This window comes from Podarcis pityusensis, assembly GCF_964106645.2.
Source record: "Podarcis pityusensis genome assembly, chromosome: 2".
In the NCBI taxonomy this organism is placed as follows: domain Eukaryota; kingdom Metazoa; phylum Chordata; class Lepidosauria; order Squamata; family Lacertidae; genus Podarcis; species Podarcis pityusensis.
Window position 1 is genome coordinate 124,738,199 of NC_138029.1, and position 25,970 is coordinate 124,764,168.

General features: G+C 46.2%; 2 protein-coding genes across 5 annotated transcripts; both read right to left on the minus strand.

The window, feature by feature from the left end:
- Positions 1–1,428: 1,428 nt before the first annotated feature.
- Positions 1,429–25,398, minus strand: LOC308470018 (uncharacterized protein). The gene is made up of 4 exons (XM_080993230.1): positions 25,342–25,398; positions 5,160–5,337; positions 4,908–5,034; positions 1,429–2,922 (listed from the first exon to the last, which is right to left on the minus strand). The coding sequence occupies exons 2-4, from the start codon at positions 5,232–5,234 to the stop codon at positions 2,228–2,230; spliced, it is 897 nt and encodes a 298-aa protein (XP_080849356.1). The 5' UTR covers positions 5,235–5,337; positions 25,342–25,398; the 3' UTR covers positions 1,429–2,227.
- Positions 9,401–24,930, minus strand: LOC308469810 (uncharacterized protein). 4 transcript variants are annotated; one of them, XM_080992778.1, is made up of 5 exons: positions 21,656–24,930; positions 13,167–13,293; positions 12,942–13,024; positions 12,628–12,754; positions 9,401–10,678 (listed from the first exon to the last, which is right to left on the minus strand). In XM_080992778.1, exons 1-5 carry the CDS (start codon positions 21,683–21,685, stop codon positions 9,648–9,650), a joined length of 1,398 nt encoding a protein of 465 aa, XP_080848904.1. In that variant the 5' UTR covers positions 21,686–24,930; the 3' UTR covers positions 9,401–9,647. The 4 variants fall into 4 exon arrangements, with proteins under 4 accessions (XP_080848904.1, XP_080848903.1, XP_080848906.1 ...); XM_080992777.1 differs by lacking the exon at positions 21,656–24,930 and adding an exon at positions 13,421–13,530; XM_080992780.1 differs by lacking the exons at positions 12,942–13,024; positions 13,167–13,293; positions 21,656–24,930 and adding an exon at positions 13,421–13,530.
- Positions 25,399–25,970: the final 572 nt, after the last annotated feature.

The window sequence follows — 25,970 nt, forward strand, 5'->3', positions numbered from 1 at the left end:
AGAGAGGGTTAACTGCCAGACAGGGTGAGCATAGCCTAGTGCCAACTCCCCCGCCCTTAGGAATGGCAATTGATAAAAGAATGAAGGAGGGCAAGCTGCCAGCGCAAAATGCAGCAAATAGAGAAGGAAACAGTTCATGGGGGGGGGGAGCGAAGAGACAGTCCCTCAGAGAATGAGGAGGAGAGAGCTGACCCTCTTAGTCCCAGGTCTCAGCAAATGGGAGGGCTACAGGATAGGAGGCAGGGCAAAAGAAGTTAGAGGGGAAAGTTCAGTTGCTTCTGGTCTTGCCGGAAGCAGACTTCTGAAGGGTCATCATGATTAATCATGGCGATGGCCAGCCGTTCGTTGTGACAATAAATCATCCTTTAATGAACTATGCTGTGTTATCAAGCCAGGAACTGGACTCCTGACACCCTGGTTATCAGATCAAGTTCCCAACACCTTAAGTGAAGGTGAAGGGACTCCTGACCATTAGGTCCAGTCATGAGTCTCTGGGGTTGCGACGCTCATCTCGCTTTATTGGCCGAGGGAGCCGGCGTACAACTTCCGGGTCATGTGGCCAGCATGACTAAGCCGCTTCTGGAGAACCAGAGCAGTGCACGGAAACGCCATTTACCTTCCCGCCGGAGCGGTTCCTCTTTATCTATTTGTACCTGACGTGCTTTCAAATTGCTAGGTTGGCAGGAGCAGGGACCGAGCAACGGGAGCTCACCCCGTCGCGGGGATTCAAACCGCCGACCTTCTGATTGACGGGTCCTAGGCTCTGTGGTTTCACCCACAGCGCAACCCGTGTCCCTTCTAACACCTTATGTACCCACCACCTAAAGACTAATAAAACTATCTATGCATATCCTTGCCTTCTAGCCTTCCCGAGTATGGGCTGTGGGAACACGTGGCCTCAGGAAACCCATCAACGGATGTTCATTCTTCCCCTCAAGGGAGGGGTGCTCTGTACTTGACTGTATATCCTAAGGATTATGGAGGAGGGTAGTATCCAAGTTGAGTATGTGACCTGTCACTTAGAGGATTATGGAGGAAGGCAAAGCCCAAGTCCGCCTTTCCTTTTGAAGCAAAATGTCACTGAAATGGGGAGAATTGGTTATGGCATTGCTTTTATGTGATTTTTCAAAGGTTAGTAGTCCATCAGCACTGTCAATTACAAGGGAATACAATTTTGACACTTTCTTGCAACAATGTAACATGTTTTGCCAATCAAAACCAGAAGGGGTAGAATTTATAAGCTTTCTTCATTATCTGCACAGCAGGGGGTGTTCAGTTAACAGTGCAAAGGCTGAGCTGAAGCGTTCCCTGCTGGTTACCTGCTTTCAGCAATAGGGGTCGCTGTTTGGTAGTACCCGATAGGTTAGCTGTCACACTCTAGAGCTCCCTATTGATGGCTCTTAGGTAATTCACAAAATACAGAGTCCATTCATAAAACACAGTGTTCATTTATAAAGCAGTAACATAAATCTCAATTGGTACATATTGGGTGTATATTTTAGCAGTTGAATGTACAGGTTTATGGCCATGCTGTAGTGGATTTATGGGGTTTTCATTGCTGAGGAAGGAAGGGGCGGAGCTCAGACGGCAACAGCAAACTTGGGAGAAGACGTCGAGGACCGAACTCTGCAGTGATTTACGTGTTGTAGCAATAAATCTGAGATAATTACTGCCGGAGATGTCTCATTTATGTAGGAGAAACCCAAGCCATTACACTGCTACTCTTATAACAGGGAATTGGACTAAAAGACCCTAGGAGTCCCTTTAAACTCTACAGTTCTAGGATTCCAGAGCCAATCCTGCTTCCTAAACACCACTGTCGTGCTCCACTTTTCACAACTCTCCATTCCCAACTCTCTCTGCCAAAGACCAAATATCAATGGACTCTCAGCACATGTTCACGGACAATGAGCACTCCAGTGTCGCATTCTGCACATCCCTAGCAGTACATTGTATCTTTCATTATACTTATGATTATGAGACATTACCTTCATTGCTTTAACACATATATGTACAATATTCCATACAAACACCAGAACATAAAACATACTTCATGCATTTACAATGGATTTTCCATATAAGAGTTTGTTTATATGAGAGACAAAGTGAACTCTGTGGGGAAAACCTGGCACACTCCATAAAACTGAATGGGTTCTTCCCTGTGAGAGTCCGTAACTGTTAATTAAGAACTACATTATAATTGAAACACTTTCCACACTCCTAACATTTAAACCGTTGCTTCCCTGTGAGATTGCTGATGTTTTCTAAGAGTTACGCTCTTACTGAAGCACTTTCCACACTCCCAACATTTATATGGTTTCTCCCTTGTATGAGTTCGTTGATGTATTCTCAAATGTACACTTTGATTGAAACTCTTTCCGCACTCTAAACATTCATATGGTTTCTCCCCCGTGTGAGTTCGAAGATGTATAGTAAGGTATGAACGTTGACTGAAGCTCTTGCCACATTCCATACATCTAAATGGTTTCTCCCCTGTGTGAGTTCGTAGATGTCTTGTAAGTGTTCCACCTTCACTGAAACCCATCCCACAATCCACACATTTAAATGGTTTCTCCCCTGTATGAGTTCGCTGGTGTACAATAAGGTTTGCATTCTGATTGAAGCTCTTTCCGCACTCCATACATTTATATGGTTTCTCCCCTGTGTGAGTTCGTTGATGTATAGTAAGGCTTGCACTACGACTGAAGCTCTTTCCACACTCCACACATTTAAATGGTTTCTCCCCTGTGTGACTTCGTTGATATATTGTAAGATTTCCACTCTCACTGAAGCTCTTTCCGTACTCCATGCATTTAAAGGGTTTCTCTCCTGTATGAGTTTGTAGTTGTGTGCTAAGGTGTTCACTCATGCTGAAGTACTTCACAGAAGGCCTCTCAAAATTCTGGTTGTCTTCTCCATCACCTGGTTGAAAGTGGGAGAGAAAGAGAATTTTGTTAGGTATTCAAGAAAAACAACAAGAGAACTTAACACTCAGCAAGACCAATCAGCACATTCTCCTATTTTAACACCTCCAGCATTCCTCCCTCTCCCATGTACCACATTTTTAGGAAAGGAAAGGAAATCTGAAAATAATCTTCAGAACACTTAGTATCCAGTTCTACCTTCAACTCACATGTAACATTGAATACCAAGAGAAACCTTCTATGCTAAGTTGAGGCATCTATGGCCCTCCAGATGTGGTTGGTCTCTTAAGTGGCATTAACTGAAGAAAAGAAGTCCAATGACCAGGGATGATGGGAGTTGTAGTGCAGCAACCTCTGGACTTACACACTTTCTCCATCTTCCCCCTCTTGTGAAATTGCTATGACTCTGTATTCAGTTTTCTCCTTCCTCCCTGATCTGTAATATCTGGCTGATACATTCCAGGAAACTGTTCACATCACCTAAACCTGCACCAGGATGCTGTAAAAGATGGGCCCTTGTTCTGATCCAAAAGGGCTCTTTTTATATTCCTACACACTGAAAGGAGACATACAAAGGTACATTCTCACAGCAAAGTGGAAGTATGGGCCTCTCAATTGGTCCAGGACAACATCCCTGTATTTTTCTGTTCCAAGTGAGAAGATGAGCTCAGACTTGAATACAGTGGTACCTCGGGTTACAAAAGCTCTGGGTTACAAACTCCGCTAACCCGGAAGTAGTTGCTCTGGGTTGCAAACTTTGCCCCAGGATGAGAACGGAAATCATGTGGCAGCGGCGCAGGAGGCCCCATTAGCGAAAACACGCCTCAGGTTAAGAACGGACCTCCCGAACGAATTAAGTTCGTAACCCAAGATACCGCTGTATCAATGTCTGTGCTATGAGGAATAAGTAAAACAGAAGTACTGCTTTTGTCATATGTGACTGTAAAAATATTGAAAAAGATTAATCTTGTGAAGCAAAGACAGCACAGTATCTGGTGGCCCATTAAAAGCTAATAAATGACGTGCACCAGTAAGGCTCATGCCACCATTATTTGTATGGTGTCTCTTTGTATATTATACATAAAGAGGTTTTTTGCGAATTCACACCACAATATCAGCTTATGGAGAGTTACCTACTGACAAAAGTACAGTGTTGCTATAAAGTACAATCTTCAACATCAACTTCAGTAGGCTGGTCATATTGTTCGGATGCCTGATTATCATCTTTCAAAGAAACCACTCTATTCCCAATTTAAGAATGGAAATTGATATACCGGTGGACAACAAAAGAGGATAAAAGACGCTCTCAAGGCAAATCTTTAAAATGCAGTACAAGCACAGAAAATTGGGAAACACTGGTCTGCGAGCGCTCCCTCACTGCGAGATGTGAGGTTAAAGGGAACCAGGTAGGGCCTTCTTGGTAGCGGCGCCTGCCCTGTCAAACGCCCTCCCATCAGATGTCATGGAGATAAACAGCTGTCTGACTTTTAGAAGACATCTGAAGGCAGCCCTGTTTAGGGAAGTTTTTAATGTTTGATTCTATTTTTAAAAAATTATTGGGAGCTGTCCAGAGTGGCTGAGGTACCCCAGCCAGATGGCTGGGGTATAAATGATAAATTATTGTTGTTGTTGTTATTATCCAATTAGAGAATAACCTTTACCAAAGGCGTCATGCACTTTGAAGAAGCACAAACTCAGGATGAAAGGGAGAAACAAGCTAAGAGGAAAGCACATTTGGCAAAGGCTCACTGTAATTAACTCCTGCCCGAAAACCTATGTCACTACTATGGAAGGATGTGTGGATCCAGAATTGGACTCTACAGTCACTTACGGACACACCATTAAGACCATGTTCATGGAAGACAATCTTATTCGGCTACGAGGCTTCGCCAAAGAGGAAGACGCGGCATGAATAAATGGCTCAAACAGTAGTTTTGCAACTTCAACGTAAAACAGCCAGGAGGAATAAAAATCTGCCCTTACCCAGAGAGGCCACCATCTCATAATTATCCTGCATGACTTCCTTGTGCAAAGCTCTTTGGCCAGGATCCAGCAGAGCCCACTCCTCCTCCGTGAAAAACACAGCCACTTCCACAAAGGTCAAGAGGGCCTGGAAGAAGAAGAAGACAAAGCTGCTCTTAGATCCCCATCATCCCCACTCAACACAGAGGGAGGCTAGGTGGTCCCATCTGTGCCTCTTCCCTCCTATCCGATTCCCCAAAGCTCTTTCCTTACCTGAGTAAGCTTCCTGGCTCCTCTTTCCTCTCCACCTCTGAGAAGAGACGGTCCAAATGGTGCCTCCGAGGCCATTGCGCTGCCTGTAGGAGATCCGGAGGAGGGGTAAAACTGGCCACTTCCGGGACTTTCCCAGTTGTACTTCAAAGAAAGGAGCTGCGCTTCTTTCTTCCCAACTCTGCGAGATAGAACAGGGTGAAAAATAACCAGGGGGTCAAAACTGGCCCCTCATGAGCACAGACCTGAACCTGCCTGATTAGTTTTAAATCCTGACACTCATGTGTCCATTTTCCTTGCTTAGATTAGCAGGAGGGAAACCAGTCAGGTGTTTTTTCCAAGCTCCAGGAAATCCAAAATGTGCCTCTTCCCTCCACTTCAGGGGCACATAAACAGGACAGCAAACCCTCCCCCATTGTTCCCCACTCTGATAACATGGGGGGAGGGGCGCCCCCTTCCCAAGAAGCAAATCCTTTCCTTTAGTCTCCTTCTCACAATCAGCCGCTCTCCATATCTTCCCCAATGGAGCCGGCTCTGCCAGGAGCCCCACTGAGGCAGTGGCTTCGGCAGATGATTTAAAGGGGGGCAGGTCAGGGTCCTGGAGGAGCTCACAACTCCCCTCCCCTCCAGACTGGCTCCCTGAAGCAGGAGGCAGAGCCTGGGGGGGAGCGATGGGGGGGGCAGGAAGGGGGGCAGCAGTGAGAAGGGAGATGGAGGGTGTTAAGAAGAGAGGAGCATCACTAGGCGGAATGGGGCTGCCCCCCCTTTGAACGGAGAAGGACTGACTTCTGAGTCAACATGCACAGGGTGGGGCTGCAAATCCCTTTGTAATTAAGTTCCACTGGGGGGGGGCGCCCTTTTGTGGATCGTCTCAAGTTTCTTGGCCCGCCCCTGCCCCCACCATGGGAGCCTGACTTTATCTCTGCGCTTCAAAAAGGATCTAGCAATGCAAACCCCTTTGGGGGAGGGGGAACCCACAGGATGTCCTGCATCCACCCCACCCCCACTGATTCCCACAGAGAAAGGGCGGAGCCCCTCCCTGCTTTCTTTTCTACACCCCCCCCCAATCCTCCCGCCTCATTTCCCAGCTGCCCTCTTTGTAGACTCAAGGAAAGCAATTCCTTCTCCCACAACACCCCCACTCCCAAATAACCCCCCAACATGCGGCACCTCTTTCTCCTCTTTCTCCAAGTCCGCTTCTCTTCCGGGAATGAAGATGGAAACCCCTCCCCCTTCAAATAGCCTCTCCCCCCCCCAAAAAAAGGAAAACAAATTTCCTGCCTCTCTAGGAAGCGGAGCTCATTGACCCAGAGGGAGGGGGAGGGGCTGGAGATACGCCTCCGCCTCTCTGCAAACAGAAATTCCATTAAGAGCAACAGAGCTCTATATTTCTGTTTATTTCATGAGAAATTATTGGGTTCAGTTCCCCGCAGAGGCAGCGAAAGACGGACCCCCCCCCCCGCATTTCTGAAAAGCCTCCTTCTGGGAAGGGGTTTAGAGCAGTAATTTAAGACAACCCTAAATGGTGGTCCAGTGTCATTGCAATGTGTACCTTTTTTTAAAAAGAGCGAGCAGATGGAGAAAGTTAGGCTTTGTTATGGTGGGGTCAGCTCAGTCGTAGATCAGTTTCTTTGCATGCAGAAGGTCTCGGATTCCCATTTTCACGTTTTGGGGGGGTGTGCCATGGTCCATGACTTCTGGGGAAGAGCATTTTATCTGACCTCCAAAATCTCTCAGCAATCTATCTGTCCTAATTCAGCACTTACCTTATTATAACCGTATTTGACCCCATATTCTACGCTTCAATCTAAAGAATTAATTTCCTTTCTGTTCACAGCAGCTAGACTACAGTTATTGCGAAACGATGGAAGGAAAGCTCTAAAAGAGCAATAGAGGCTTGGATCAATAACATCTGGACCATTGTTCTGTCACGCCTCACATACCATTGGTGTCTAATCAAAGGTATCTTCAAAAAAGATACCTTTAACACAGTCTGGTCTCCCTTTTTCTCCCTTGATTGAAGAACAACAGGATATTTTAATGCCACCACCACCATCATCACAGAGGTATTTGTGGAAGGGATATTATGATTGGAAGTGTCTAGCCAAGCAGATGGGTAGTTGGGTTCCTATTGAGGGTATTGGGGGAGCCAACATGACCATGATTTTGGATTGAGGACTGGAGTGATCATTCTGTGATATTATGGCAGTGGACAAAGCTGTATTTACTCTGAATAAATGAATATTGTTGTTTTAATAAAGGTCTCAAATTCAATGCTTTGCATGCAGGAGGTCCCAGGTGAAATCCTCGTCAGGCAGAGAGACCCTGTTGGCATCCGTCTGTCTCGGGAGGCGATGGAGGAGGGGGCCTTTGGGGGTGAAGTCCAACTGTGGGCAGCTTGCAGCACCTGCTGTGGCTGCTTCATGTCATGGGCAAATGCTCAATGCCCGCAGAGAGAGGAGCTGATCCAGATGAACTCTGCATTCAGCCTCCTATACTGCCTGCTCTTTCTACAGATTTCTGAACGATGGGCCAGCTATGGGGGCAGAGATTCCCCTGTCCCCAGGGAAATGACTCTCCTGAAACCACTGGCAATGCCCACATTCCCCTGTGCCACCTTCCCTCCCCATATTGGTTCTTCCCCTCAGCACCTCTTTTATTCCGGCTGCCACCAGGGATTTTATCCACTATGCCATGAAAGTAGTGTCAGGGGCTGGTCTGAATAGGAGGATTGGAGAATGCAGTTTCAGGAAGATCAGCTTCTAACAGAAGAGGAGAGGGAAGATTCGGGCCTCCCTTCCCCCCCTTCCAGAGTTTCATGAAGCAGAGAGACAGGCAGATTCAGAGGCTGCATGTTTGAGACAGAAGCTACCCAGAGTTGAGATAGTAGCTAGGCAACAGGATGGAGGGAAGCAGCTGGGCAATACATCAATCAGAATGGGGGGAAACTCCCCCCCCCAACTCTCTGAGATATGTGACTGTCAGAGAACAAAGGAGAAGCCGGGAAGGAGGGACACTTCTTTGGAAGTGGGTGAGTACTGCTATCCTTGCGAAGAGTTGCCTGTTTGTGCTAGCAACATGATCCTGTAATAAAAAGACTAGAAATCTACCAACTGCTCATTAATTCTCATCGGTGAGCCACACTGAGAGCCAGTGTGGTGTAGTGGTTAAGAGCAGTGGACTCGTAATCTGGGGAACCGGGTTCGCGTCTCCGCTCCTCCACATGCAGCTGCTGGGTGACCTTGGGCCAGTCACACCTCTCTGAAGTCTCTCAGCCCCACTCACCTCACAGAGTGTTTGTTGTGGGGGAGGAAGGGAAAGGAGAATGTGAGCCACTTTGAGACTCCTTAAAGGGAGTGAAAGGCGGGATATCAAATCCAAACTCCTCTTCTTCTTCAAAAGGAGGGGGGAAATCCCAAACATGACACGTAGCCATGAATGAGAAGGTATTGTAAAACAACGAATTTTTAAAAGATAAACAACGTAGGACAGTTTAAAGATTACTTGTGACACAAGATGGCAGTTTCAGTCTTTCTGTGTTTCCATTGGTCCTTTGTTGCAATTATAAAAAAGGGGTTTATGCTGCTTGCCAGCTCCTTACCTTTCGTGCCTCTGCTGACAGTGTCTTGAGAATGCTGGGATACAGGGAGATGAGATTAGGCTGGAATGTGAAGCTAAGCTGCAGTAGGAGCCTCCTCAAAGAAGAGCAGGAAAGGGGGGAAACACAGACTGTCCGTGCGAGCTCCAATTGCAGAAATAGCCTGCCAAAAAACGTGTAGGCTCAAGAGAATATGTGAGAGGCAGAAAAGAGAGAGAAAGCGAAAGTGGGGAAGGAAGGGGCGGGTCTCAGGCGGCAACTGCAAACTTGGGAGAAGACGCCGAGGACTGAGCTCCGCAGTGATTTACGTGTTGCAGCAATAAATCTGAGATAATTACTACCGGAGATGTCTCGTTTCTGTAGGAGAAACCCAAGCCATTACACTGCTGCTCTTATAACAGGGAATTGGACTAAAAGACCCTTGGAGTCCCTTTAAACTCTGGTTCTATGATTCTAGAACCAATCCTGCTTCTTAAACACCACTGTCATGCTCCACTTTTCACAAATCTCCATTCCCAACTCTCTCTACCAAAGACCAAATATCAATGGACTCTCAGCACATGTTCACGGACAATGAGCACTCCAGTGTCGCATTCTGCACATCCCTAACAGTACATTGTATCTTTCATTACACTTATGATTATGAGACATTACCTTCATTGCTTTAATACATATATGTACAATATTCCATACAAACACTAGAACATAAAACATACTTCATGCATTTACAATGGATTTTCCATATAAGAGTTTGTTGAAATGAGAGACAAAGTGAACTCTGTGGGGAAAACCTGGCACACGCCATAAAACTGAATGGGTTCTTCCCTGTGAGAGTCCATAGGTGTTAATTAAGAACTACATTATAATTGAAACACTTTCCACACTCCTAACATTTAAACCGTTGCTTCCCTGTGAGATTGCTGATGTTTTCTAAGAGTTACGCTCTTACTGAAGCACTTTCCACACTCCCAACATTTATATGGTTTCTCCCTTGTATGAGTTCGTTGATGTATTCTCAAATGTACACTTTGATTGAAACTCTTTCCGCACTCTAAACATTCATATGGTTTCTCCCCCGTGTGAGTTCGAAGATGTATAGTAAGGTATGAACGTTGACTGAAGCTCTTGCCGCATTCCATACATCTAAATGGTTTCTCCCCTGTGTGAGTTCGTAGATGTCTTGTAAGTGTTCCACCTTCACTGAAACCCATCCCACAATCCATACATTTAAATGGTTTCTCCCCTGTGTGAGTTCGCTGATGCATAGTAAGGTTTACATTCTGATTGAAGCTCTTTCCGCACTCCATACATTTATATGGTTTCTCCCCTGTGTGAATTCGTTGATGCATATTAAGGCTTGCACTACGAGTAAAGCTCTTTCCGCACTCCATACATTTAAATGGTTTCTCCCCTGTGTGAATTTGTTGATGCCTAGCAAGGCTTGTACTACGAGTGAAGCTCTTTCCACACTCCACACATCTAAATGGTTTCTCCCCTGTGTGAGTTCGTAGATGTCTTGTAAGTGTTGCACCTTCACTGAAACCCATCCCACAATCCATACATTTAAATGGTTTCTCCCCTGTATGAGTTCGCTGATGTACAATAAGGTGTGCATTCTGACTGAAGGTCTTTCCACACTCCATGCATTTATGTGGTTTCTCCCCTGTGTGAGTTCGTTGATGTACAATAAGGTGTGCATTCTGATTGAAGCTCTTTCCACACTCCACACATTTAAATGGTTTCTCCCCTGTGTGACTTCGTTGGCATCTTGTAAGATTTCCACTGTCCCTGAAGCTCTTTCCGTACTCCATGCATTTAAAGGGTTTCTCTCCTGTATGAGTTTGTAATTGTGTGCTAAAGTGTTCACTCATGCTGAAGTACTTTACAGATGGCCTCTCAAAATTCTGGTTGTCTTCTCCATCACCTGGTTAAAAGTGGGAGAGAAAGAGAATTTTGTTAGGTATTCAAGAAAAACAACAAGAGAACTTAACACTCAGCAAGACCAATCAGCACCTTCTCCTATTTTAACACCTCCAGCATTCCTCCCTCTCCCATGTACCACATTTTTAGGAAAGGAAAGGAAATCTGAAAATAATCTCCAGAACCCTTAGTATCCAGTTCTACCTTCAACTCACATGTAACATTGAATACCAAGAGAAACCTTCTATGCTGAGTTGAGGCATCTATGGCCCTCCAGATGTGGTTGGTCTCTTAAGTGGCATTAACTGAAGAAAAGAAGTCCAATGACCAGGGATGATGGGAGTTGTAGTGCAGCAACCTCTGGACTTACACACTTTCTCCATCTTCCCCCTCTTGTGAAATTGCTATGACTCTGTATTCAGTTTTCTCCTTCCTCCCTGATCTGTAATATCTGGCTGATACATTCCAGGAAACTGTTCACATCACCTAAACCTGCACCAGGGTGCTGGAAAAGATGGGCCCTTGTTCTGATCCAAAAGGGCTCTTTTTATATTCCTACACACTGAAAGGAGACATACAAAGGTACATTCTCACAGCAAAGTGGAAATATGTACCTCTCAATTGGTCCAGGACAACATCCCTGTATTTTTCTGTTCCAAGTGGGCTCAGACTTGAATACAGTGGTACCTCGGGTTACAAAAGCTCTGGGTTACAAACTCCGCTAACCCGGAAGTAGTTGCTCTGGGTTGCAAACTTTGCCCCAGGATGAGAACGGAAATCATGTGGCAGCGGCACAGGAGGCCCCATTAGCGAAAACGCACCTCAGGTTAAGAACGGACCTCCAGAACAAATTAAGTTCATAACCCAAGATACCGCTGTATGAATGTCTCTGCTATGAGGAATAAGTAAAACAGAAGTGCTGTTTATGTCATATGTGACTGTAAAAATATTGAAAAAGATTAATCTTGTCAAGCAAAGACAGCATAGTATCTGGTGGCCCATTAAAAGCTAATAAATGACGTGGACAAGGAAGGCTCATGCCACCATTATTTGTATGGTGTCTCTTTGTATATTATACATAGCGGTTTTTTTGTAAATTCATACCACAATATCAGCTTATGAAGAATTACCTACTGACAAAATATAATCTTCAACATCAACTTCGTTGGACTGGTCATGTTATTCGGATGTCAGATTATTGTCTTCCAAAGCAAGTACTCTATTGCCAACTTAAGAATGGAATGGGAAATACCAATGGCCAACCAAAGAGGTTTCTAGGCAAATCTTTACAAAATGCAGTACAAGCACAGAAAATTGGGAAACACTGGTCTGCGAGCACTACCTCACTGTGAGATGTGAGGTTATAGGGAACCAGGCAGACGTCCTTCTCGGTAGTGGCGCCCACCCGGTTGAACACCCTCCCACTAGATGTCAAGGAAATAAACAAATATCTGAATTTTAGAAGACATCTGAAGGCAGCCCTGTTTGGGGAAGTTTTTAAGGTTTGATTCTATTTTTAATATTTTGTTGGGAGCCGGCCAGAGTGGCTGGGGAAACCTGGGCAGATGGGCGGAAAATAAATAAATAAATATTATTACTATCATCATCATCATCATCATCCAGTTGGAGAATAGCCTTTACCAAGGCATCATGGACTTTGAAGAAGCACAAACTCAGGACAAAAGGGAGAAACAAGCTAAGAGGAAAGCACATTTGGCAAAGGCTAACTGTAATTAACTCCTGCCCGGAAACCTATATCCCCACTGTGGAAGGATGTGTGGATCCAAAATAGAAACCAAATTGACACACCGTTAAGACCGTGTTCATGGAAGGCAATTTAACTCAGCTACGAGGGATCACCAAAGAAGAAGGCACGGGATGAATAAATGGCACAAGCAGCAGAGTCACACCTCCAACGTCTAACAGCCAAGAGGGATACAAATCTGCCCTTACCTAAAGAGGCCACCATCTCATAATTCTCCTCCATGACTTCCTTGTGCAGAGCTCTTTGGCCTGGATCCAGCAGAGCCCACTCCTCCTCCATGAAAAACACAGCCACCTCCTCAAAGGTCAAGAGGGCCTGGAAGAAGATGAAGAAGATGAAGATGAAGATGAAGAAGAAGAAGAAGAAGAAGAAGAAGAAGAAGAAGAAGAAGACAGAGCTTCTCTTTGATCACCATCATCCCCACAAAACACAGAGGGAGGCTGGGTGGTCCCATCTGTGCCTCTCTTCTCTCCTATCCGATTCCCCAAAGCTCTTTCCTTACCTGAGGAAGCTGCCTGGCTCCTCCTTCCACACCACCTTTAAGAAGAGACAATCCAAACGGTGCCTCCGAGGCCATTGTGCTGCCTGTAGGAGATCCGGAGGAGGCGTAAAACCAAAGAGGAAGAGGGGTCACCAAAGAGGAAGACACGGCATGAATAAATGGCTCAAACAGTGGTTTTGCAACTTCAACGTAAAACAGCCAGGAGGAATAAAAATCTGCCCTTACCTAGAGAGGCCACCATCTCATAATTCTCCTCCATGACTTCCGTGTGCATAGCTCTTTGGCCTGGATCCAGCAGAGCCCACTCCTCCTCTGTGAAAAACACAGCCACCTCCTCAAAGGTCAAGAGGGCCTGGAAGAAAAAGAAAACAGAGCTTCTCTTTGGTCCCCATCATCCCCACTCAACACAGAGGGAGGCTGGGTGGTTCCATCTGTGCCGCTCTTCTCTCCTATCCGATTCCCCGAAGCTCTTTCCTTACCTGAGTAAGCTTCCTGGCTCCTCTTTCCTCTCCACCTCTGAGAAGAGACGGTCCAAACGGTGCCTCCGAGGCCATTGCGCTGCCTGTAGGAGATCTGGAGGAGGTAAAACTGGCCACTTCCGGGACTGTCCCAGTTGTACTTCAAAGAAGGGAGCTGCCCTTCTTTCTTCCCAACTCTGCGAGATAGAACAGGGTGAAAAATAACCAGGGGGTCAAAACTGGCCCCTCATGAGCACAGACCTGAACCTGCCTGATTAGTTTTAAATCCTGACACTCATGTGTCCATTTTCTTTGCTTAGATTAGCAGGAGGGAAACCAGTCAGGTGTTTTTTCCAAGCTCCAGGAAATCCAAAATGTGCCTCTTCCCTCCACTTCAGGGGCACATAAACAGGACAGCAAACCCTCCCCCATTGTTCCCCACTCTGACAACATGGGGGGAGGGGCGCCCCCTTCCCAAGAAGCAAATCCTTTCCTTTAGTCTCCTTCTCACATCAGCTGCTGCCTGCTCTCCATATCTCCCCCCATGGAGATGGTTCTACCAGGAGCCCCACTGAGGCAGGGGCTTCAGCAGCAGATTTCAGAGCGGGGCAGGTCAGGGTCCTGGAGGAGCTCACCCCTCCCCTCCCGCCCAGACCGGCTCCCTGACGCAGGAGGCAGAGCCTGGGGGGAGCGATGGGGGAGCAGGAAGGGGCAGCAGTGAGAAGGGAGGCGGAGGGTGTTAAACAGAGAGGAGCATCACTAGGTGGAATGGGGCTGCCCCCAACTTTGAACGGAGAAGGACTGACCTCTGAGTCAATATGCACAGGGTGGGGCTGCAAATCCCTTTGTAATTAAGTTCCACTGGGGGGGGCACCCTTTTGTGGATCGTCTCAAGTGTCTTCCCCCCCCCCACAGTCCCCCCACCATGGGAGCCTGGCTTGATCTCTGCACTTCAGAAAGGGTCTTGCATTGCAACCCTGTTGAGGGAGGGGGACCCCACTTTGCAACAGGAAGGCCTGCATCCAGCCCCCCCCCCCCATTCCCACAGAGAAAGGGCAGAGTCCCTCCATGATTTCCTTTCTACCCCCCCCCCACATTCTCCCGCCTCCTTTCCCAGCTGCCCTCTTTGTAGATTCAAGGAGAGGGAAAGCAAATCCTTCTCCCCCCCCAATATGCGGCACCTCTTTCTCCTCTTCTCCAAGTCCGCTTCTCTTCCTGGAATGAGGATGGAGACCCCCTCCCCTCCAAATTGCCTCTCCCCCCCCCCCACAGAAATATAGCTTCCTGCCTCTCTAGGAAGCGGAGCTCATTGACCCAGAGGGAGGGGGAGGGGCAGGAGATCCGCCTCCCCTTCCCAGCAAAGAGAAATGCCCTTCCCAGCCAGCAAGCTCTATATTCCCGCTTAATTAGTGAGAAATTCATGGGTTCAATTCCAGGCAGCGGCAGCGAAAGTTCACTCACACTCACACACACACGCACACACACCGCATTTCTAAAAAGCCTCCTTCTGGGAAGGGGTTTAAAGCAGTAATTTAAGACAACCCTAAAGGCTGGTCCAGTGTCACTACAATGTGTACCTTTTGTAAAAAGAGGGAGCTGATGGAGAAAGTTAGGCTTTTTTTATAGTGTGTGGGGCACATCTCAGTGGTAGAGCATTTGCTTTGAATGCAGAAGGTCTCAGATTGGTTCCAATCTGATAGGGAGGTAGAGCTGGGTATCATCCGCATACTGATGAACACCCAGCCCAAACCCCTTGGTGATCTCTCGCAGCGGCTTCATGTAGATGTTAAAAAGCATGGGGGAGAGGACGCAACCTTGAGGCTCCCCCAACAGCACTTTCGGGACACGGCCCAGGAGGAAGGGGCGGAACCACTGTATAACAGTGCCCCCAGCTCCTCTAGACCAGGATTCCTCAAAATCAGCCCTCCAGATGTTTTTGGCCTACAGCTCCCATGATCCCTAGCTAGCAGGACCAGTGGTCAGGGATGATGGGAATTATAGTCTCAAGACCTCTGAAGGCTTGCTCTAGACGGTCCAGAAGGATGTTATGGTCGATGGTATCAAAAGCTGCTGAGAGATCCAGCAGAACTAGGAAACAGCTCTCACCTTTGTCCCTAGCGCACCAGAGATCATCAACCAGCACGACCAAGGCAGTTTCAGTCCCATGATGTGGCCTGAATCCCGACTGGACGGTATCCAAATGGTCCGCATCTTCCAGGCGTGCTTGGAGTTGTTCAGCAACCACACGCTCAATCACCTTGCCCAAGAATGGAAGATTTGAGACTGGGCGATAGTTGGCCATATTAGCTGGGTCTAAAGATGTTTCTTTAAGAAGCGGTTTAATGACTGCCTCATTCAGCGGGTCTGAGAAGGCTCCCTCACAGAGGAAAGCATTCACCACTCCGCAGAGCCCATCACCCAGCCCTTCCCAGCTAGCTTTTATTAGCCAGGATGGGCAAGAATTAAGGAGACAGGTGGTTGGCTTCACTTGTCCAAGCAGCCTGTCCACATCCTCGGAGGTAACAGGGATTCCATGCAACTCAACTAGACAGGACTCTAGCACTCTCCTGCCCCAGCCCTGCTCCCACGGTGGAGTCTACATCCTTCTGAATCTGAGCAACTTTATCTGCAAAAACTTTGCAAAATCGTTGTGGGAGATCTTGGGGTCTTTACCAGCCCCAGTGGCAAAAGTGGTTCCGTTAAATTGCAAACCACCTGAAAGAGTCTCCTGCTGCTATTTTCTCAAGATACGATAGAGGCGGTGAAGAAAGTCCTCTTCGCCGTTACTATCGCCACTTGGTAGGCTCAATGTTGAGCTCTAACCCACGTCCGGTCAGATTCAAAATGGTAAAGCATCTCCTACCACTCTCTGGAAACCATTTGAATCCATTAAGTGGCGGGGGGGCATCCAAATTGGTCCCACCTCCCTGCAGAGGGGATGGGTCGCAGAGAAGTCCAGTTGCACCAGGAAGTGATCTGACCATGACACTTCTTTCGTTTCGCTTTTACTTAGTGTCAGATCACCCATGTCAATAGAGGTGAACACCAGGTCTAAGACATGTCCGTGACTATGAGTTGGGCCAAACTTATTCAGTGACAGCCCCATGGAGGCCATGCTTTCCACGAAGTCCAAGTGGCCCCTTGTAAGGTCGGGTCGGCATGGATGTTAAAATCCCCTAGGTGTCTCCAGGAGAAAATGCACCACTGAAGCAGCTTGGGCAGGGAATACTTTCACAAGCATGTTCAACAGGTAGATCACTGGTAGATCACTGGCTCCCCACCAAAGAAGCTCCCTAAACGTTTGGCTCCCCTAAAAAAGGCTCAACAACAACTGCGAGTTTTTAGTAGATCACAGTCTCTTCGGAGTTGGCCACCCCTGCTCCATCAGAACACCTCACCTTCAATGTCTAATCAAAAGTATCTCCAAAAAAGATACCTTTGACGCCATCTAGTCTCCTCCCTTGATTGAAGAACAGGTTACTTAATGCCGCCACCATCACCACGGAGGTATTTGTGGATGGGATACAATGATTTGAAATGTATAGCCAAGCAGATCAGTAGTTGGGTTCCTATTGAGGGCATTGGGGGAGCCAACATGACTGTGATGTGGGACTGAGGATTGGAGTGATCAATCTGTGATATTATGGCAGTGGACAAAGCTGTATTTATTTTGAGTAAATGATTTATTTATTTTAAGGTCTCAAATTCAATGCTTTGCATGCAGAAGACTGTCCCAGGTGCAATCCTGGCAGGCAGAGAGACCCTGTTGGCATCCGTCTTTCTCGGGAGGCAATGGAGGAGGGGGCCTTTGGGGGCTAAGTCCAACTGTGGGCAGTTTGCAGCACCTGCTGTGGCTGCTTCATGTCAGGGGCAAATGCTCAATGCCAGCAGAGGGAGGAGCAGATCCAGATGAACTCTGCTTTCAGCCTCCTATACTGCCTGCTCTTTCTATGGATTTCTGAAAGATGGGCCAGTTATGGGGGCAGAGATTCGTCGCTCCACAGGGAAACGACTCTCCTGAAACCACTGGCAATGCACATATACTGGTTGTCCGCCTCAGCACCTCCTTTATTCTGGCTGCCACCAGGGATTTTATCCACTTTGTCGTTAATGTAGCCATGAATGAGAAGGTATCGTAAAATCAATGAATTTATAAAATATAAACAATGTAGGATGGGTTAAAAATTACCATGTGCACATAAGACGATGGTTTCAGTCTTTCTGTGTTTTCATTGTTCACTCATTGCAATCATAAAAAATGGGTTTAATGCTGCTGTTCTTACAAGAGGGAGTTGGACTAGAAGACCCTTGGAGTCCCTTTCTACTCTACAGTGGTACCTCGGGTTACAAACACTTTGGGTTACAGACTCCTCTAACCCAGAAGAAGTACCTCGGGTTAAGAACTTTACCTCCAGATGAGAACAGAAATCATGCACCGGCGGTGTGGTGGCAGTGGGAGGCCCCATTAGCTAAAGTGGTGCCTCAGGTTAAGAACAGTTTCAGGTTAAGAACGGACCTCCGGAACAAATTAAGTTCGCAACCAGAGGTACTACTGTACAGTACTATGATTCTAGAGCCCATCCTGCTTCCTAAACACCACTGTCGCGTTCCACTTTTCACAACTCTCCATTCCTAACTCTGTCTGCCAAAGACCAAATAGTAACAAACTCTCAGCACATGCTCACTCACAATGAGCACTCCAGTCATAGTCTATACATCCCTTACAGTAAATTATCTCTTTCATTATACTATTATGAGACATTACCTTCATAGCTTTAATACATATATGTACAACTTCCCATACAAACACCAGAACATCAAATACACTCCATAAATTTACAATTGATTTTCCCTATATGTTGTAGTTCTTGTTTAGTCGTGTCCAACTCTTTGGGACCCCATGGACCAGAGCACGCCAGGCACTCCTGTCTTCCACTGCCTGCCGCAGTTTGGTCAAACTCATGCTGGTAGCTTCGAGAACACTGTCCAGCCATCTCGTCCTCTGTCATCCCCTTCTCCTTGTGCCCTCTATCCTTCCCAACATCAGGGTCTTCTCCAGGGAGTCTTGTCTTCTCATGAGGTGGCCAAAGTATTGGAGCTTCAGCTTCAGGATCTGTCCTCCCAATGAGCACTCAGAGCTGATTTCCTTCAGAATGGATAGGTTTGATCTTCTTGCAGTCCATGGGACTCTCAAGAGTCTCCTCCAGCACCATAATTCAAAAGCATCAATTCTTCGGCGATCAGCCTTCTTTATGGTCCAGCTCTCACTTCCATATATCACTACTGGGGAAATCATAGCTTTAACTATATGGACCTTTGTCAGCAAGGTGATGTCTCTGCTTTCTGTTGATATGAGGGACAAAGTGAACTCTGTGGGAAACGCTTGGCACAATCCATAAAACTAATTGGGTTCTCCCCTGTGAGAGTCCGTAGGTGTTTATTAAGAACTCCGTTATAACTGAATTACTTTCCACACTCCATTCATTTAAATGGTTTCTCACCTGTGTAAGATGGTTGATGCACTGTAAGTTTTCCATTTTCACTGAAGTTCTTTCCACACTCCAAATATTTACAGGGTTTCTCCTGTGTGAGTTTGTAGATGTCTTATAAGACCTCCACTGTGACTGAAGCACTTCCCACAATCCACACATATAAATGGTTTCTCACCCGTGTGAGTTCGTTGGTGTACGGTAAGATTTCCGCTTTCACTGAAGCACTTCCCACACTCCATACATCTAAATGGCTTCTCCCCTGTATGAGTTCGTTGATGTAGAGTAAGGCGTCCCTTCCGACTGAAGCTCTGCCCACACTCTGTACATTTAAAGGGTTTCTCCCCTGTGTGAATTCGTAGGTGTGTTGTAAGAGTTCTATTCCGACTGAAGCTCAGCCCACACTCCATACATTTAAAGGGTTTCTCCCCTGTGTGAATTCGTAGATGTGTTGTAAGAGTTCCATTCTGACTGAAGCTCTGCCCACACTCCGTACATTTAAGTGGTTTTTCCCCTGTATGAGTTCGTTGATGTATAATAAGTTTTCCATTTTCACGGAAACACTTTCCACACTCCATACACTTAAATGGTTTCTCACCCGTGTGAGTTCGTTGATGTGCAGTAAGATTTCCGCTTTCACTGAAGCACTTCCCACACTCCATACATCTAAATGGTTTCTCCCCTGTGTGAATTCGTTGATGTGCAGTAAGATTTCCACTTTTACTGAAGCTCTTTCCGCACTCCATACATTTAAAGGATTTCTTCTCTGTGTTAGTTTGTGGATGTGTGCTAAGGTGTTCACTCACACAGAAGTACTTAACAGAAGGCCCCTCAGAATTCTGATTGCCTTCTCCATCACCTGGTTTAAAGTGGGGGATAAGAAAATATTGTTAGGATTTCAAGGAACAGAACAAGAGAACTTAACACACAACAATACCAATCAGCACTTTCTCTTATTCCAACACCCCCAACAATCTCCCCTCTCCTATGTAGCACATTCTTAGGAAAGGAAATAATCCCAGAAAATACAGTGGTACCTCGGGTTACGAACCTAATTCGTTTCGGTGGTCCGTTCTTAACCCGAACCGTTCTTAACCTGAGGTGTGCTTTCGCTAATGGGACCTCCTGCTACCGCCGCACTGCCGGCGCACGTTCTCATTATGGGGCAAAGTTCGTAACCCGAGGTACTACTTCCGGGTTAATGGAGTTTGTAACCTGAAGCATTTGTAACCCGAAGTGTTTGTAGCCCGAGGTACCACTCTAATAATAATAAGAAGAAGAATATAAAGCACAGATAAAAGATCAGCCTCCTTCACACAGCACATAGTTAAACTAGGGAACTCGATCCCACAGGGAGTAATGATGGCCCCAATACATGGAGGAGAGGTCTATTGCCAGCCACTTGTCGCAATGGCTCTGCAATGCCTCCACAGTCAGAAGCACCAATGTTTTTCCTAAATACTGGAAACTACAGGAGGCAAGAGTGCTCTTGTGTTCGATTCCTGCTTGCTGGTTTCCCAGAGGCATCTGGTTTTGCCGGTGGGAGAACAGGATGCTGGACTAGAATGGGTCACTGGCCTAATCCAGCAGGCTATTCCTATGTTGCTCCTTCACGGCATGAATAAGTGGCTCAAACAGGAGATTCACACCTTCAACGTGTATCAGTCAAGAGGGATAAAAATGCATCCTTATTTCTAGAAAAGAAATAATTGTGCCGTTTAAAAAATGTAAAGTATCTAAGAGAGTTTGGAAATGTGGGGGCAAGGTTTTCTTTACGATTTGCAGAGTTCTAACTGTTGCTATAAAAGAGACTGATTAATTTGTTGTAGTTTTGCGTCTGCATTTTATTATCTTTTATATGGATATGGTAGTTTTCTGAATTTTGCTTTTTACCCACCTGGTAAAATCCTAGCCGAAGGATGAGATACAAACGGCGTAAATAAAATAAACATAATGAACAGGAGGAAAAATCACCTTGTTTTAGTTCTTATTTATTAAAGTTTAACTTACCTTACATCTTTCATTATCTTATAATGGAAACTATATTGAGGTTTAGTCAATATGCAAATGTATTTAAATTTAATTGATTTATTAAAATAAATTGAGTAAAAAATGTGCAAAATAAATAAATAAAAATGCATCCTTACCCAGAGAGGCCACCATCTCATCATTCTCCTCCATGACTTCCTTGTGCAGAGTTCTTTGGCCTGGATAATAATAATAATAATAATAATAATAATAATAATTTATTTATACCCCACCTATCTGGCTGGGTTTCCCCAGCCACTCTGGGCAGCTTGCAACAAATCCCTAAAATACAATAACCTATTAAACATTAAAAGCTTCCCTAAACAGGGCTGCCTTCAGGTGTCTTCTAAAAGTTTGGTAATTATTTTTCTCTTTGACATCTGGTGGGAGGGCGTTCCACAGGGCGGGTGCCACTACCAAGAAGGCCCTCTGCCTGGTTCCCTGTAACTTGGCTTCTCACAGTGAGGGAACCGCCAGAAGGCCCTCGGCACAGGACCTCAGTGTCTGGGATCCACTCCTCCTCTGTGACAAACACGACCACCTCCTCAAGGATCAAGAGGGCCTGGAAGAAGAAGAAGAAGATGAAGAAGAAGAAGAAGAAGAAGAAGAAGAAGAAGAAGAAGAAGAAGACAACAGAGCTTCTCTTTGATCCCCATCATCCCCACTCAACACAGAGGGAGGCTGGGTGGTCCCATCTGTGTCTCTTCCCTCCTCCCTGCTCCCATTGCTCCTTCCCTACCTGAGGAAGCTGCCTGGCTCCTCTTTCCATTCCACCTTTAAAAACAAGATGGTCCAAATGGTCCTCTGAGGCCAATTGCGCTGCCTGTAGGAGATTCTGATGAGGCGTAAAACTGGGCACTTCTGGGACTTTCCCAGTTATACTTCAAAGCAAGGAGCTGCGCTTTTATCTTCCCAATTCTGTGTGGTAGGACAGGGTGATAAATAAACAGGGGGCCAAAACTGGTCCCTCATGAGCACAGACCTCAACCGCTCACGAAGGGAAAGCAGAGGGAGGGGGGGCCAGGAGCGATTGAGAGCCGTGACTCTGTGGGCCGAAGCCTTGAGCTGCCTACTGTCGGCAGGAGACTTCCAACTAAAAATATTCAAGTTGAAATAAAAGGGTAAGAAGAATTCTTAATCTTCTACCATTTTGATTGAAGAAAGAAATATAATCAGATTAGATTTAATTAGACTGAATTTGGCGATACACGAAGGGTTAAAACAGGAGGTCCACCCTTCGCTTTCCGGGTAAATTACGTTACATGGAGAAAAGTTGCAAGTAGGAGAACTTATTTTACTAAAAAATGCCTATGGACACATGCCTGCTGATGAGCCACCAAAACCCATTATTTACTGGTTGTCAATATCAGGAGATTTTAAAAGTGGCTACGGTGCTGTGTTGAGAGACAGAAAAGGGAAGGTGGTGCCAGAGTCCTGGGAGCATCAGGGAGCCCTAACACCACTGTATCAAACTTTTCGCAGAAGAGACTTGGATTAAGATATATGAAGTACTCTGCTGAGGATTATAAGATTTCCTGTTGGGAGGAATAAAAGAAGGAAGACGCTTGGAGTTGGCTCAACAAACACAACTGAGACTTTAAGAAACAGTTTGCAAGTGACTTGGTACCCCACTCTGAGACATTTTGGAAAAGCGGACAAGCGGTTTTAATACGCTTTCGCTGGGAAAGTACTGGATCTCCCTTGGTGTTTACTGGGAAAGTGTACTGAATGGCCTTGGACGTAATCATGACTGGTAGAGGAAACTGGCTGTTCTGAAAACATGAAAGGTCAGCCAGAGAAACTATGGCATTTTTGTATCAATGGAAAAGAGAATTTATGGAACGTATGGCCAAGATATCAGAGACCATCAGTACCAGGTTGGATCAATATAACAACATGGCGGAAGAACCAGAAACAAGAGACACAGGGGAGACTCTTGGGCAAAGACAGGTGGGAAAGTTTGTAAAGGGGGAACAGCTAATTGTTATGAAGATAATCCAAAAGGAAAGAGCAGGGATTTGAAGGGCAGCACACGCAGAAAACATCTGAGGAAGTATTGGTAAAATCACCAATGTTAAGATAAGAGCGAGTTGAAACTGGAAATGGTCCTAATTGTTAGCAGCTTCTTGAGGAGCTTTAAACATGAGCACAGGCAGGAAATAGTTACGAGAAATGTGGGTGAAATCACAACTGTGGAGACAGAGAGAAATTTGGAAGGAAGGAGGGCTCAAATTGGGAATTGTCCTAATGGGAAGCCTCTTCCGGAGGAGATTTAAATATGCCAAAGTAAGAAAAAAGAATGGGTAACAGTCTGGCAAATTGGGACATCAGCAAACATGGATTAAATGCTTGCAAAAAGCAACAATAAGGATCATTTTAAAAGGGGAAATAGTCTGTAAGCATAGATGCGTAATGTATAAAGCGGTCTGAATGTTTAAAATATCTGTGCAGTATACCACAAGTTTAATTGTTCAGTAGTTGGGAAATTGTGTAAAGGGATCCAGAATGTAAGATGATTTGGTTTAGTTAAAGAACGAGAAGAGGGGGTGGAGGGAAGTCCGAGGATTTGGGGGGGGGGGTAAAAATGTCTTCTTTTTGGTTATTTTTTAATGTTAATGAGAAATGTGCGGGGTAATCTGGTATTGATACAATGTGGCATATATTGGGAGTTTGGTACAGTGGTAAAGGTAAAGGGACCCCTGACCATTAGGTCCAGTCGTGACCGACTCTGGGGTTGCGGCACTCATCTCACTTTACTGGCCAAGGGAGCCGGCGTACAGCTTCCGGGTCATGTGGCCAGCATGACTAAGCCGCTTCTGGCAAACCAGAGCAGCACACGGAAATGCCGTTTACCTTCCCACCACAGTGATACCTGTTTATCTACTTGCACTTGACGTGCTTTTGAACTGCTTGGTTGGCAGGAGCTGGGACCGAGCAACGGGAGCTCACCCCGTCACGGGGATTCAAATCGCCGACCTTCTGATCAGCAAGTCCTAGGCTCGGATTAAGTACTTAATTCGTTCCGGAGGTCCGTTCTTAACCTGAAACTGTTCTTAACCTGAAGCACCACTTTAGCTAATGGGGCCTCCTGCCGCTGCCGTGCCGCCAGAGCCCGATTTCTGTTCTTATCCTGAAACAAAGTTCTTAACCTGAAGCACTATTTCTGGGTTAGTGAAGTGTGTAACCTGAAGCGTATGTAACCTGAAGCGTATGTAACCTGAGGTACCACTGTACTTGAAAACTAATAAAAATTATTTAACAAAAAAAACAAAAGAAGGAAAAACGAAAAACAAAACTGGCCCCTCATGAGCAGAGACCTGAAGCTGCGTGAGTAGTTTTAAATCCTGTCACTCATGCGCCCATTTTCCAAGCGCCAGGAAATCCAAAATGTGCCTCTTCCCTCCACTTCAGGGGCACATAAACAGGACAGCAAATCCTCCCCCATTGTTCACCACTCTGACAACATGGGGGAGGGGGCTCCCCCTTCCCAATAAGCAAATTCTTGTTTCTTTTTGCTTCCTTCTTATATCAGCCTCTTTCCTACTCAGGAAGCTGCGGAGGCTGATTTCCCTTAACATTGTCCATCTCTCACCCCCCACCCATTTCGAAATATCCTTCCTCTCTCCCGGAGATGGAAGCCGTTAAACAGAGAGGAGCATCTCTAGGTGGAATGGGGCTTCCACCCCTTTGAATGGAGTAGGGGCCCTTTATATGTCCAGCTCCTTTGTCAACAACAAATTGTCGCTGTTTTTTTGTGTTGGATATATGCTATATGGTAATTTATGGACCTAATAGGTATCTTAAGCCATTTGCACTTGTTGCCATGCAACCAGTGCATGCAGAATGCGGGCATCCTATATATAGAAATGAGCAAACCAGTGATATTTTAGGGAGCAGGCAAGCAGGCGGAGCTCATTACTGACATCATAGGAGCCTACACAACACAACATGTAGGTTTTATTTTGTTTTTTATCTTAGATTTTGGAAATGTACCATCAGTTGTTTTTTTTTCCTGGGGGGGGGCAAGATAGTGAGGCCTCAGTGCCCCTCGAGCACTGAGGGTGGGGCTGCAAATCCCTTTGTAGTTAGGGTGCACGGGGGGGCACCCTTTTCTGGTTCCTCTCAAGTGTCTTCACTCCCCTCCCCCCACCATGGGAGCCTGACTTGATCTCTGCGCTTCAAAAAGGATCTTGCAATGCAAACCCTGTTGGGGGAGGGGGAGCCCACTTTCCAACAGGACAGCCTTTATCACGCCCCCCCCCCACTTATTCCCACAGGGAAAGAGTGGAGCCTCTCCCTGCTTTCCTTTCTAAACACCCCCCCCCCATCCTCCCGCCTCCTTTCCCAGCTGCCCTGTTTGTAGATTCAGGGAGAGGGAATGCAAATCCTTCTCCCACTCCCAAATAACCCCCCAATATGCGGCACCTCTTTCTCCTCTTCTCCAAGTCCGCTTCTCCTCCGCGAATGAGGATGGAGACCCCTCCCCCTCCAAATAGCCTTCCCCCCCCCCCCATAAAAACAAACTTCCTGCCTCTCTAGGAAACGGAGCTCATTGACCCAGAGGGAGGGGCAAGAGAACCGCCTCCCCCTCCCCGCAAACAGAAATACCCTTCCCAGCCTGCAAGCCCTATATTCTCGTTTATTTAGTGAGAAATTCATGGGTTCAATTCTTGCAAGAGGCAACAAAAAAGAGGAGAATTGACAGGGACATGTTTCTCTTGTCTCTCTCTTGACAGAGGCTATTATACAGGGCGACCAAAACAGGTTCTGTGTCAAAACTACTGGGCCTAAACCCCAATTGAAATGGATCCAGAAAAGCAGTTTCTTCCAGAACTTTGCCCAAGAAAGGGAGATTAGCAACTGACCGGTAGTTTGTCAGGTTTTATGAATCTAGGGAAGGTTTCTTCAGGAGTGTTTTTACCACTGCCTCCTTCATCCAGGCAGGGACCATTGATCACCTCCCTGGCCCAGCCAGCTGTTCCCTCCCGTTTTCATCAGCCAAGAGGGGCAAGGGTCTAGAGCACAAGTAATTATTATTATTATTATTATTATTA

Bases quoted from the DNA above. Each gene is read 5' to 3' on its own strand.
- LOC308470018 (XM_080993230.1), bottom strand. From the start codon at position 5,234: ATGGCCTCGGAGGCACCATTTGGACCGTCTCTTCTCAGAGGTGGAGAG. The intron at 5,035-5,159 runs GTAAGGAAAGAG...TTCTTCTTCCAG, and splicing joins GAGCCAGGAAGCTTACTCAG to GCCCTCTTGACCTTTGTGGA. The intron at 2,923-4,907 runs GTAAGGGCAGAT...ACTTTCAACCAG, and splicing joins TGAGATGGTGGCCTCTCTGG to GTGATGGAGAAGACAACCAG.
- LOC308469810 (XM_080992777.1), bottom strand. From the start codon at position 13,495: ATGGCCTCGGAGGCACCGTTTGGACCGTCTCTTCTCAGAGGTGGAGAG. The intron at 12,755-12,941 runs GTAAGGAAAGAG...ATCTTCTTCCAG, and splicing joins GAGCCAGGCAGCTTCCTCAG to GCCCTCTTGACCTTTGAGGA. The intron at 10,679-12,627 runs GTAAGGGCAGAT...ACTTTTAACCAG, and splicing joins TGAGATGGTGGCCTCTTTAG to GTGATGGAGAAGACAACCAG.